We start from the raw sequence: 14,120 nt of genomic DNA on the forward strand, positions 1-14,120 counted from the left end.
TATCTCTTCTGTGAACCTGCTGCTGAACAACTGTGTGGATAAACTGTGTTAGATGCAGCACCATGTCTTCTTTCCTTCCTGGGAGAGAAAAAAGATAATAAGCCTGCTTGTATTAAACTTTATTGTTTTCTTTTGTAATCATTTGTTTATATATCCATCTGTCCAGCATTTTAAAAAATGAAAGACAGGCTTTACGTTAATTTTTGAAGCCAAAATAAATGCCGCAATAAATATTTGAGGGAATGTAATGAGTGAGAATCGGTTATTTTCTAGAACAAAAGTGTCTCCAGAAACTACAAAGATCATAACTAAATAATAACAACAATTAAAAAGAAAAAACGTTCTTTCTTAGGAACCACACAAGACCATCAGGGACAGGTGTCAAAATTTTCTCGTATAGAGAGGCTGATGGAGAAGGAGGTGACATGAACAATGCAAATATATTTTCCAGATGAAAAAGACTAATAAAGCAAAGTGAATGTACATGACAGCTATTCACTGGAAGCTTCTTAAATGAATATGTAAATGACCATAAAATGGATTGCTTATCAGGAATAGGAGCTACAAAATTGGAGAGTGAAAGGTAGCATGTTTGGCTTTGCCTGTTACATCTTTTATTTCTGTTTAAATTAGTGTCCAGTAAACTCAGTGGCAAATTAACATTTGAGGATTGTTCAGAAGTTTTGTTAGAAGAAAAATACATAAAATAAGCCCAGGAATTATTGGAAGTTAAAACACATTTAATGGTCATAAATACATGTGTATTTAAAATTAACAAAATCTATAGACCTATGTAGTGATTTAGCTTCATTTGAAATATGAAAGTGAATATATATTAAGAATCTATATAAAATACACATACTACTTACAGACATTCACAGGAGTGTTTGACAATTTCTTTTTTCCCATAATTTTATTGATAAATAGCAATGAGACAGCTTCAAATCAAATTGGTAGGACAGTTTCAATAATTAACACATTGCATACATTCTTCCTAGTGGTTAATTGCTGTACAAGATGCGGACATGATATCCTATTTACAAACACCATTAGAACAGATCACTCTATTCATTAAGAGAATGTAACTAAATATCTATCCTAACCACTTTGTATACACAGATACAAAATGGACATTCATCTGTATACCCTTTTTTTGTTAAGTTCCATTATTTGAATATTATAGGTGTGTAAACTCAGCAAAATATTCTAAAGGAGTCCAGTAGCCCAAATAGTATTGGAGAGGGAAAGGAGAAGAGCTAGGAAACATGAATAAGTCAAGCCATACAATTATATGTAGAAGATGGGCAAGGCAATGATCCTGAGAATCTCCAGAAGATTTTTTTAATCTAGCAGTTAATTGGAAAGATTCTCATCCTGACTAACTATATATACTGATACCTGTGAACTAAGCTACTGCACTGCAGATGGTAATTTGTAATAGTAGTTTCATGCTTGGAGTGCCTGTCATTCTGGTCTTCTGAATATGGGCTGCTTGTCATGACGTGCCAGTTGCTGCTATGATGTCTCTCGGGCAGATGGTTGTTCAAGAAGAAGGGGGTGGTGAATGAAAGCAAGAGACAGGAAAAGGAATATTGTGGGACTGTCCTGCTTCAAGGTTGTATATGGTGAGATTTTTGGACTTAGGTGTAAACGTGAGAAGTATATAATTCTTTATGCCTATTTTTAGAATATATTCTAATTTTTAGATAATTTCTTTCACCTTTGACTCAGATTCTTGGCATTACAGCAGCAGCCTCAGCTAGGTGGAATGACAGTGTATACTTCTTTGCTTTAGAAGCATTCATGTCGGTCACATACATCCAGGGATTTCATTTAACATGATAATGTAGTAGAATTTGCTTTCAGCTTCTACTTCTCTGCCATTCAGAGGCGTGATTCAGGTTCATGCCATGCCGGCTCTGCCCCCAAGGTGTGCTGAGACCATGATTGAGATTGGGCATGGTTGCATATGCCTATGATCCTAGCGCTTGGGAGGCTGAAAACAGGAGAATCACTATGAGTCCGATCTATACAGTGAGATCTTATAGTCCCTCTAGACCATGTACTAAATACATTTTTTATAAAAAGCCTGATTCGGTGCTAGGTTACTGACTCTTAGTACTCACCTGAGTTATGGGCTCATGAGCAGTGAAATCCAAGCTAGGTTCAAGGTGACAAGTGTCAGACACAAGAGATCCTCTGTGAAACAGACAGATGCAGACACACGTAGGCATGTCAGCAAGCATAAGGGCTGACTGCAGTTAGATTGTTATGATAGGGTGAAGGAAGGAGGTCTGTCTGCACACACAAGGTGAGATGAGTTGCAGGATGGGCTCCAAGAAGCAAGTAATGAGTGGAAGAGGAGTGTCCCTCTGGGGAACAGGAGAATGCAGAGTGCTCTGGGAAAGGGTTTTGTGGTGGTCCAGCAAGAGAGGAAGTGTGTCATTCTGATGTGGGGTTACAAGGAGTGAAGTGGTGAGGTTAAGCAGTCTAGACAGCCTCACAGACTGTGGAAAAGATTTGAGTTTTATGCTAAGTAGGTTAGTATCCATTCAGTATTTTAAGACAGAAGGATAATAAAAAGACTGCTTTGACTGCTGAGTGTGGAATTAGCTGGGCTCAAGCAAAGAGGAAGAAAAACAGGAAGACCAGTCAGTTACAGGGCCCCAGAGGACAGGCTGTGTTGGTTTGGTCTGGGACAGCAGGACTGGAGTTGAAGAGAAGTACATGTCATGGAGTTTGAAAACACTGGGCTTGGTGTTTTACAAACATGAAAACAAACAAGTAACCAAAAATAACTGCCAAGTTGTTGGTTATCCTTTTCTCTGAAATGAGCAGGTGGTCCATTTGTAGTCATGGGTAGGAATGAAGAGGAACATGCTGTGGGACGTGGGCCTAATTAATTAAGAACTTGCCAGGAAGTGCCTGCCTGCCCTGGCAAGCCTGAAAAAAACTAATTAAGAACTGATTTTTCAGTATACTTTTGAGATTCCTATGAATTATGTAACTAGTCCTATCTTAAGACTTTATAAACAGGCCTGAGGTAGAAGGGAAAAGGTCTAGAATCAGAAGATCTATTTTCAAGCTGATGAGCTCACAAATGGATATTTAAAGTCATGGGCCTGAGATCAAATAGAGATTAATGAGGACAACAGGTTTGGCGAGTCTTGGCACATATTAACATTGTGGCATTAAATCTTAGAGAAGATCAAGTGCAGGGTGGAAGTGAGTACATCATGGTCAGGGAAGCAGGAAAGCTCAGAAAGCAAAGAGGCGAGGAAAAAATGTTCAAATAGAACAAAAGCTGCAAACAAGCCTTAGAAATAAACAAGAAATCCCCCCTTGGTGGGCAGCAAGAAAATCCTCTGTCTGAGCATTTCACGTGGGGCTGAATGTAGTGCCCTGAGAATTAATGGGAGCTTTTGGAACCTTTGACAGTGGACAGCTCTCGTGTGGAATTTTAGCTGTGAAAGCACAGTTGAGGTTTTAGGTGGAAGACATTAGCATGGAAGATAATAGGATATGCCTTTATGAGAACAATCTAGTTCACTGGTTTTCAGTGATGGCAGTTTTTCCCCTCAGTGCAAATGGGACAGTGTCTGGAGACATTTTTAGTGGACAGCTCAGAAGCAGGGTGCTGCAAGCATCTGACCAGCAGAGGCCTAGTGTGCTGCAACCATCCTATAACACAGAGGAGACAGAGCAGTGTGGCCCAGTAGGGCAGTGCAGCCCCGAGTCTCAGTAGTGATGCTAAAACTCCTACTCTAGAAAAAAGTGAAGAGTTAATTTTTAAAATATACATATTTTAAATTGAAGTGCTTCCTGTTTAGATATAATTTGTTACCTGGCAAAAGTACTCTTTTAATTAAACCAGAAAAAATTGAAAGTGTGTTCCCCTTTTACAGACTAATATTTAGATATATAAGTAATCAGCAAATAAGCATTTTTATTTTTTGTGTTTTATTTCCCAAAAAATTTGTATTTGTAATAGTATTTATGGCATTTCATAGTTTTTTTATTAAAATGTCACAAACAATGAACAGCAATGCACATTAAAAAATACCAAATTCTTAACATATTGGAGACCATTGATGCAATAACTTATGCTGGCAAGTTACTGCAGCTTTTGTGTGTTTCTGTTTAATTGAAACCATGCCGACAAAAGGATAAATTGCTTAAACACTGTGACTTTAGAAGTGCCCCTCTTATAATTTCCTCTTTTTTACAATGCTAGATTTATATTTTCAGGGCTCATGTAATAATGATTATGTAGTTGCATAATCATTCAAGTACTTCACCAAAACACTTTTTTTTTTTTTTTTTCTCGGTACTGGGGATTAAACTCAAGACCTTGCACTTGCTGGACAGGCGCTTATGCTGTTGAGCTATCTCCCCAGCCCAACACTTCAGTCTTTTGTTGAATTTGTAATTTGACAATGTTATAAATCATACATCAAAATATATACAAATGCTGATTATAAGTGTACCCTTTCTTAAATTGGTTTATATTTAGGGGTATAGAAAAACTTACTTTCTTTTTTTTTTTTTTTTTTTTTTTTTTTTGGCAGAACCAGGGATTGAACTCAGGCCCTTTTCCTTGCCAGGCAAGCACTTACTCTACTGAGCCATCTCCCTGGCCCCTTACTTTCCTCTTTTGAATTCAGGTTTTTCTAACAAACTTCTATTTTTTCTGATTAACAACTATTATAAATTTTACTTAAATTATTCAATTTAATTTTTATTATTTAATTTTTACTTGTCAGTATTTATTGACAAGTAAAAAATCTATATACTTTTGGTAACCCATAGGGTGTTTTAATGAATGGTTTACATTGAGAATAACTAACCTAAGTTACCATATGTATTGCCTAGTATTCTTACTATTTGTTTTGGTGAAAATCTTAAAATTTACTCCTTTCACCATTCTCAAATATAATACATCATTGTTCTGTAGTCATGTGATATGAAGTAGATCTTTTAAAATTATTCCTTGTGTCTAACTGAAATTTTCTTCTGTATGACATCTCTGATCTCTCTACCTCCCCAGCCTCTGGCAAGCACATGTACTCTTACTGTATCTGTAAGTTCAGCTTTTCTGTGTTCTCCATATAAGTGAGATCATGTGGTATTTTTCTTTCTGTCCTTAGCTTATTTTACTTAAGATTTTATCCTCCAGGTTCATCCATATTGTTTCACATTTCTTTTTTATTTTAAGGCTGAGTAGTACTTCATTCTGTATACAGTCAGCCTTCTACATCTGTAGATTGACCCAACCACTGATAAAAAATTTGAAAAGATTTGAGCATGTACAGGCCTTTGTGTTGTCATTCCTAAACAATAGTATAAAAGCTGTTTATGGAGTATTTTTATTTTATTAGATATCATAAGAAAGCTAAGGATGATTCAAAATATATGGGAGGATGTTCATAGATCATATGCAAATGTTATACCTTTTACCCCCTCCATATGCCCAGATGAATACTATTCTAAGAGACGGCTGCATGTAATACATTTTGTTTACTCTTTAATCCATCAAGAGACATTAGTTTGCTTCATGTCTTTTTTTTTTTATTGAAAGAATTATGCCTTTATTCCTTGTTTTGCCAATTGGACAGACTGAATAGTTTGCTTTTTTTTTTTTTCCAAAATTTTATTGATAAACAGCAATGAGACAGTTTCAAATCAAATCGGAAGTACACTTTCAACAAATAACACACTGCATATATTCTTCTTAGTGGTTAATTGTTGTACAAGATGCGGACTTGAGATCCTATTTACAAACACCATTAGAACAAATCATTCTATTCATTAAGAGAATGCAACTATATATCTATCCTAACCACTTCGAATACACAGATACAAAATGGACATTCATCTGTATACCCTATTTTTTCTAAGTTCCGTTATTGAATATTATAGGTGTGTAAACTCAGCAAAATATTCTAAAAGAGTCCAGTAGACCATAATAGCCTTGGGTCTTCTGTTTAACTGGCAATGTCAGAAATTATTGACCTGAGTCCCCCACAGCTCAACATAACAGCATGGCTTTACTTCCCATATTTCGTCTTCATACTTTTATACTGGATGGATAAGACTAAGGTAAAGCAGGACCTGTGCAATAAGAGTTGTAACTTTTTGGTCTGAGAAGGTCAGTGAAATCCCCTCAGGATTTATCCTGAGATCCTGTATCTCAGATTGTAGAACCTTTGTCAGTGCAGCCATGTGAATGAGTCACGGCCATTGCTTGGCCATTGTGCTCTCTGGGAAAGCCTGAGAGAGTGTTTTCTCCCCATGTGACTCTCCTTAGGCACACTCTACGTCATCGATCACTTTCCTCTTTGGCCCCATAATCTTCTTGATCAGAAAATTTCGGACACCACCAAGGTACATGACATTACAGTACAAGTTCTCATATGTCCTGAGTCTTAATTGACCTTAGAAGGTTAGGGCCAAAATGTTGGCTTTCCTTGTAGCCCTAATTTTGGTCTGCAAACTTAGGTTGTTAACCATCCGGAAGACAAGCTTATTGTTATTATCAAACGATTTAGGCTATTAAGCTTAACCTATCTCACTGCATTTCAAACATCTTAGGCATAATAAGGAGCAGGTATTTTTCATCAAGTACTGATATGTTGAACTTTAGGTCCCTGCATAATATGATAAAAAAAAATTTTTAAATTAGATTATATTTTAAAAATAGGATAAAGAATTATATACTTCGCATGTTTGCACATAAGTCCAAAAATCTCACCATATACAACCTTGAAGCAGGACACTCCCACAATATTCCTTTTCCTGTCTCTTGCTTTCATTCACCATCCCCTTCTTGAACATCCACCTACCCAAGAGACATCATAGCAGTAAATGGCATGTCATGACAAGTCGCCCATATTCAGACTACCAGAATGTCAGGCACTCCAAATATGAAACTACTGTTACAAATTACTATCTTGCTTCATGTCTTGACTATTGTAGGTGATGCTGTAATGAGCATGGAAGTTCAGGGATCTCGTCAGAATACTGGTTTCCTGTCCTTTGGATTGCTGATTTGTTAGGCATACTTATTCATTCATTCATTCATTCATTCATTCATTCATTCATTCATTTGGTGTGGTATGTTAGGGACCTAACCTAAGGATTCACACAATACAAAGTGTGTGTTCTACCATTGAGCTATACTCCCAGCCCACTTTTGAATTTTTGGACATTTTTCTCTGTTGCTTTTCATAACGGCTATACTAGCTTCATTCTACTCAGCTATGTGAAAGGTTTTCCTTTTCTCCATATCCTCAACAACGTGTGTTGTCTTCTGTCATTTTGTAAAAGCTGTTCTAACAGGAATGAGGCAATAATCTCATTATGGTCTTAATTTGTGTTTACTGTCACTAGTGATACTGAACATTTTTTATATACCTATTGGTCATTTGTGTATCTTCTTTAGAGAAATATCTAGCTCAGTTCCAGTAACATTAAAAACTTGCTGAATGAAAGCAGCAGAATGTTAGTGTACCAGTTAAATAGTCATTCCTTAATGTAATTTTTTTTTTGTCTGTGGTCTTCTTATTGAGTTGCTTAAATTTGTTAACATTTGCTAGAGCCACAGGCTCTTAATGAGAGGCATTGAATACAGCGCTACCCACCTGTGTCTGCGTCACAAGTGACAGACTTTTGTTTGGGCATTATGTAAAGATGTCACAGGAGTTGTCTGGGGCTCAACAGTTGCTCTGAGTAAAAACTGTCCATTTATGGTGCCCCCCAGAGATTCCAGATGACATTTTCTCTTGTGCCACAGTTGTTTTGGTCTCCATTAACACCTTGTGATACATTCTGATCCAGCAACCCAAAATCAGAGTTGGTCTCTGGGCCATCATTTCATGCTGACCCTGGTTTGAAGTGCTTCAAGGATTTGGCCTGGCTCTGGCAGCAACAATTAGGTACTGGACAGAGGGCCACCATCCAGACGGTGCAAGAGAATTATGTTTGGGGTGCCAGAGGAATAACCTACTAACTTAACAGAAAAAGAAGCATTTTCATATGTAAACAAGCAGTAACTGAAATTATACTACAGAAACATTTTCTTTTGCCTCCTTAATTTGTCCAGGTATCAGTTTCTTTTCCAATAAACTGAAAGGCTAGCAGCTAAGACTTTTTAAACACTTACATAATAGATGTACCTGCTTCATCAGTATTATGTGCACAGTTGCTCTATAAAGTAAGCATTGTAATTACCACAGTTAAAAAAAATCAGCCACCATCTATTCCCACTTTTATTTTTTTCTGTTGTATTTATTATCTAGCATTTTTTTTACAGGTGACAACTGGTATATTTATTTCTTACAAAGGAATCTCCTGCTGCATAAACGTGTATTTCTGTTAAAATTTTGTATGTAATAGGACAGCACAGGCCTAGAGCATGCAAAGTAATGTTATGTTCTTGATTTCCATTTTGGTTTTTCTCCTCCCCTTTTTTTAACTTATAACTTATTTTTAACTTATCTAGCATTTTTAATGAAACATTAAAATCAATATCCACATTGTGCTCTTCACAATTCACATTGTTTAATATATGAAAATAAATTCATGTGCTTCCTATAGACCATAAAAAAAATATGACCCCTATCTAAATAGTGTTTAACTGTTTGGATTTATAAACATAGTGCTGAGAGCAGGTAGCTTGGAATAGTCCACAGACTCATGCTTTGAGGTCAGATAGTGCTTTTACTACTCTCCTCCACCCAAGCTAGAGCAAAGCAGTTAAGACCACTAAGCTACCAAACTTATGACTAGATTTAATCAGCCACTAATAAAATAAAATCTATCCTTCTAACCCCATTCCAAAAAAATTACTGCTTAATGGCTTCCATTATGTTATTTCCTTAGCCATTTTGCAGAAGCAGGTATGTATCTGCTTACTAAATAAATCACTCACTAGCTTTGAGATATGGGACAGAATAACTCCCTTGAGCCTTATTTTCCTCAATTTCAAGGTTTTTAAAAGCATGCTCACAAGGTGCTGCTTGTTGACAAAGCTCAGCAAATGCAAGCTCCTTCTCCATGTAGGTCTACAGTCAGCTGTCATAGGCTGAGTACCTCACTGGATCAAATGTGTGACCATAAAACTGTATTTGCAGAGAATGATGAGGAACAGGAAGCACTGCCATCTCTGGATAAGCCGGGCTGGTACTCGCAAGGGAACGCTGTTCACCTTTATGAACTTCTGAAGAAAATGACTGGCAAACCTCAACCAAAGGTATTTCTGGTTTGAGACAGTCCCTTGTGTCCACTTGCTGATAAGAGCAGTTGAAAATTAAAAACTTAGTTATAAATGAATTCAGCTTAGTTCCTGTGGTGGAATCATCTGCTTCTGCCTGTCTACCACATCTCTCCTTTTACCTCTGATTAAATAAATCTTCCCTTTGTTGATGTAGACTTGGTCTTTATCCATGACACAAGGAGCAAGGATTCCAAGCACAGTGCCACATGCTAGAGAGTGAGAGGAGTTTGTGTTTGGGGTGCCTCAGGAATGATAACCTGCCAGTTCCTCAGAAAAAGAAGTTTCTGCATGTAAAACAAGCAGTAAATGAAATTATTCTACAGACTAGCCTAAAGATACATTTTCTTTTGACATCCTGATCGCATTGTTGATGTTGTATGTAGTGTACATTTTATAGCAGAATTTTCTCTTCTAAAAAGTATTTACCAGGTACCACAGGCACAGGACAAATCATTGAGTAATGAGTTCTGCTTTTTTGGCTCCCACTTTGCTACAGCCCTGTACTTAATTTAGAGCTGAAGGCTATGGTTCTTAGCCTAAATTTGTAAATTGGAGGCTCTAGACCAGTCATGGCAAGCCTTTTAGAGCTTTCAATGATAGACCCCACTGTGACATGTATGTCATAGGATCACCACCACTGAGACTGTATCCAAAGGGATTAGCCTCAGAAAACCTGGGATGCTTTCAAGATTTCACATGTCCAGCCATGCTGTCAGAGGTTCTGCTTCAGCACATCTAGTGTGGAGCCCAGAAATTCTCTTGAAGAGCAGTTGTAGTGTATGCTAGGTAATCTGACCCACTGTAGCAAGTTATCTTGTTAAACCTGAAACATGTATAACCTTGGGGTGTGGTTAAACCAAGGGACAGATCCACTTACAAACATTTATGTAAACACATGAGTTCACTTCATTAGGAACTTTCTAGCTCTTATTCTTTCTTTCACCTGGATTGTGTAACTTCTATCAGGTGCCTTGTGCATCAGGTCAGTGGTCACCTCTGAAATTATCCAGAAGTTTAAGATGTATAAATTCAGGCCATTTTTGGCTGTATACTTTTGAGACTCACTGAGAAATTTTCTTATTTTCCATAAAATAACCACCATTCTGAAACAGAGCTTGCTATCTTTTAGGTCGTTTACTTTGGTGACAGCATGCACTCAGACATTTTCCCAGCAAGTCATTATAGTAAGTGGGAGACCGTGCTCATTCTGGAAGAACTCAGGGGCGAGGAAGGTGAAAAGCATGAGGCAGAGCCTCTGGAGAAGAGGGGGAAATATGAGGTAAGGGGCCTGCCTACTCTTTGCTTGAGAAAACAACTGTGTGAAAGCTGAAATGTCTTTATAGTACCTGACTTCAAAATTATCCTGGACTGCATGAATGCCTACATTTCAGTAATTCACTTCTGAAGCAGTATTTGTATTGATGAGCTCATCCCTAGTAGACATGTCAGGATACTTTAGTTGTATTATCTGCTTTATAGAAAATCTATCATGCATCTGTGCCTGTATTTGAATGTAAATGCCAACCATGTGGGTTTGTTTGTTTCTCTACAAACACCTTTTGACATGAACCACAGTATATCAAGTCAGACTGCATCAGTGTGTCAGTCCAGTCTGTCATTCAGCACTGCACGCTTCCATGAAGGTGGCAATAGCGCCTCACACTCAAGTAGTCAACATTGCCCCTCTTGACAACATGGGTGCTTCCTGCTTCCCAGTAGAAAAGGCAGAAGGTCAGCACCTTCGGTTGCTCCAACCGGAAGAGTCCATGAAGAGAACACTGCATGAGAGCCTGTAGAGTTTGTGATTGTTAAGAAACAAGACCAAGTACAGAATATACAAAAGGTGCTGTCCTTTGGCCAGCTTAAAGTCTGAATGCAAAAGAATGTAACTGCATTTCTAATTACTTCAATGAGCCTGAAATTTAATTAATTTCAGAAATGTAATTAAAAATCTAATTCTCCAGATTATTTCAAGACTGATGCTGTGAGCCCCAACATTTCAGGCACTGCACTCTGGGATCCACATGTGTGTCAGTGGTGTTTCAATTTGCCAAGTACTTTTCTAACCTCCAGGTAGCAAATGACTTCTCAGGTTACATCCCAAAAGACAAAGATTAGAATCATTGGTGTGCCCAACTACATCAATATTAGGTATTTTGTTCATGATACCTAGGATACAGCTATCAATGGGAAAGGGGTTTTACATTTGCATAAATCAAACTTTTCTTTCCTTTTTTTTTTTTTTTTTTTTTTTTTTTTGAGACAGGGCCTTGCCATGTAGTGCAGGCTGGCTGTGAGCTCACTTTGTATTCCAGGCTCATTTCAAACTTGCAGCAATCTTCCTGCCTCAGCCTCCCAAGTGCTGGGATTACAGGCATGCATCACCACATCCGACTAGATCAAACTTCATAAAATTGATGTTTTTATTTGGCAAAAACTGATGAATACCTGCACTGTAATATGATCCCACCTAGTAAAATTAGAAATAGGTTGATACCCAGCATATAAGACATCCAATATTCAGTTAGAAATTAGGAAAAAGGCATCAGGATGATTGACTGACAGAAAGTTTCCCTATGAGGGAGGCACCAGTATTCACCAGTAATACTTACAGTTCAAGTAAACAGGGGCAAGGTACCATCTTAAAGCAACCAGACTGGCTAAATTGAGTTGCTGCTTCCCATGCAGCTCTTGAGCTTCCTCCAGTTGGGAGTGGGGGAGCAGGGAGGACTGAGAGAAGATGGAGAAATAAAGATAAAAGAGGGGAAACAAAGATAAGAGAGGGCAAGCTGAGGTAAGGTGAAGCCCTCTCCAAGTGAGAGGGAAAAACCTGCTCAACCAGTATAGCCCATTTATTTATAGTCTCAGGAGGTTACATACAGTCTATCTCAAGCTTTAGCCACTCCCTACACTGAGTTAGGTTGCTTAATATTAATTTAAAAAATAGTTCAAGAGGGCAAGGATAGAACTCAGCAACACAGCACCAGCCTGGCAAGTGTAAGGTTGTGAGTTCTATTCCCAGGACAGAAAAAAGAAAGAAAAGATGACACCTTTTTTTTTTTTTTTTTGCCAAAACCAAAGATTGAACTCAGGCTCCATCTCCCTGGCCCCAACACATTTCTATTAGGTGGAAAACATAAAGTGGGGCCTGTATTGTTCATTAGAGTTTTATTGTGTTGCATTTGACAACACTGCATGCAATGCAAATAATCTTTAATTTGGTGAACACCAACTTGGCCTTTCAATCAAAAACAAATGCTATTTTATCCAGGGTTAAGTACAATGGGTGTGACCTCCACCTGTGCAGATTCCCAGGTGAAGGATATGTGAGAACTGTGTTCAGCCCTAAGAGAAGTGGACATACTTAGCTCAGTATTCCCAGTGAATAGCCAAAAATGTAAGATACTTAAGAACACTAATAATTTGAAACCTTGTATCAATTGATTGGCTTCATGTTCCAGTACATCTGTAGTAAGAAATAATTGTCTTCCTTGCATTACTTTAAAAAGTAACAACTAAAAAAATTATACCAATGTCTCTTCTCATTTTGCCTTTCAGCAAGGTCTCACACTGTATTCCAGACTGGCCTGAAACCCAAGGCCGAGACTGGCCTCCAACGCAGGATCCTCCTGCCTCAGCCTCCTGAGTGCTGGGAGTATTAAGTGTGTATTACCACACTCAACCCAAGCTGTTTTTTAACCAACCTTTAGATGTTACAATAATAATTAAATTGGAGTTATTTTAATTGTTGGAAAGGTACATTTCTAGACTGCTGTATTTGGGGTATTTTTCAGATTATATCGAACTGACCATTTAAAATACTCAGTTCTAGACTGAAATAAAGAATACTTTTTAATAAATGTTATTTTCCTTCCAAAAATGTGATCGTTTTTCCATTTTGAAAAAAGACCACTTGAAATTAATCAATTTCCAATATTAATCAGTTATTTTGTTCTCTTGTTTTAGGGACCAAAGGCAAAGCCTCTAAATACCTTATCAAAAAAATGGGGCTCTTTTTTTATTGATTCAGTTTCGGGACAGGAAAACACAGAGGACTCCTCGGTTTATACATTGTCATCTAACAAAATCAGTACTTACAGCACTATTGCAATTCCAAGTATTGAAGCAATTTCAGGTAAGGGGGGGAAATACCTATGGAGTTAAGAGAACAGTTCCTGAACTTGTTTTATCCCATACCTTATTAGTCCTTTTTATTGACTTTTTTTAACCTGGAACACGGAATAAAATTATTTGTTTGGAGTGAGACAAGACTGAAAAACAAAGCTTTATGCTCTCCTCTGCCTCGTTATTAGACTTGGTCATCTCATTCACAGTTACAAACCCAGAAGCCATTTTTACAGCTTGTATTAATCACTTTCCCATCACTGGGATAGTATCCCACACACATAATTTAAGAGTTTTACTTCAGCACAAGTCTGTGGGTTTAATCCCTAGTTGGCATCATGAAGGAAAGCTGATCAACCCACATCAGCCAGGAACCAGAGGGTGAGGAGAGGAGCAGTGGAAATCCACATGCCCCCAGTAACCCACCTGTGCTGCCCAAGCCCATTTTCTCTCAGCACATTCAACAATAATTCATTGGTGGATTAAGTCATTCAGGAGTAAGGCATGCCTGTGATCCAAGCCCTTCCCATCAGTCCCACTTCTGACTACATAAGACTTTGGTGATGAGGAACTGTTACAAAAGTTTATATTTAACCATATGTATAACAATAGAGTTTGGTTCATAGGCCACCTTACAAGGTAATCTTTTTATAACACAGTACAGAGAGATGTGAGCATTTCCTTTACATTGTAAGATGGTTACGGATAGGTGATTCCATTG

General features: G+C 37.7%; 1 protein-coding gene and 1 long non-coding RNA gene across 2 annotated transcripts in view; one reads left to right on the top strand and one right to left on the bottom strand.

The window, feature by feature from the left end:
- LOC111814650 (5'-nucleotidase domain-containing protein 1-like) overlaps window positions 1-14,120 on the top strand; it is a 34,054-nt gene that overhangs the window by 18,679 nt on the left and 1,255 nt on the right. The window contains exons 5-7 of the mRNA XM_023708563.1: window positions 9,132-9,250; window positions 10,404-10,553; window positions 13,241-13,409. Of these exons, the coding sequence (XP_023564331.1) occupies window positions 9,132-9,250; window positions 10,404-10,553; window positions 13,241-13,409 (438 nt within the window). The remainder of the gene's footprint in view (window positions 1-9,131; window positions 9,251-10,403; window positions 10,554-13,240; window positions 13,410-14,120) is intronic.
- LOC111814651 lies at window positions 3-2,841 on the bottom strand. The gene is made up of 3 exons (XR_002819577.1): window positions 2,661-2,841; window positions 2,127-2,199; window positions 3-78 (listed from the first exon to the last, which is right to left on the bottom strand). It is a non-coding gene; the product is annotated as an uncharacterized LOC111814651 (long non-coding RNA).

This window comes from Octodon degus, unplaced genomic scaffold, assembly GCF_000260255.1.
Source record: "Octodon degus isolate 3935 unplaced genomic scaffold, OctDeg1.0 scaffold00395, whole genome shotgun sequence".
Classification (NCBI taxonomy): Eukaryota; Metazoa; Chordata; class Mammalia; order Rodentia; family Octodontidae; genus Octodon; species Octodon degus.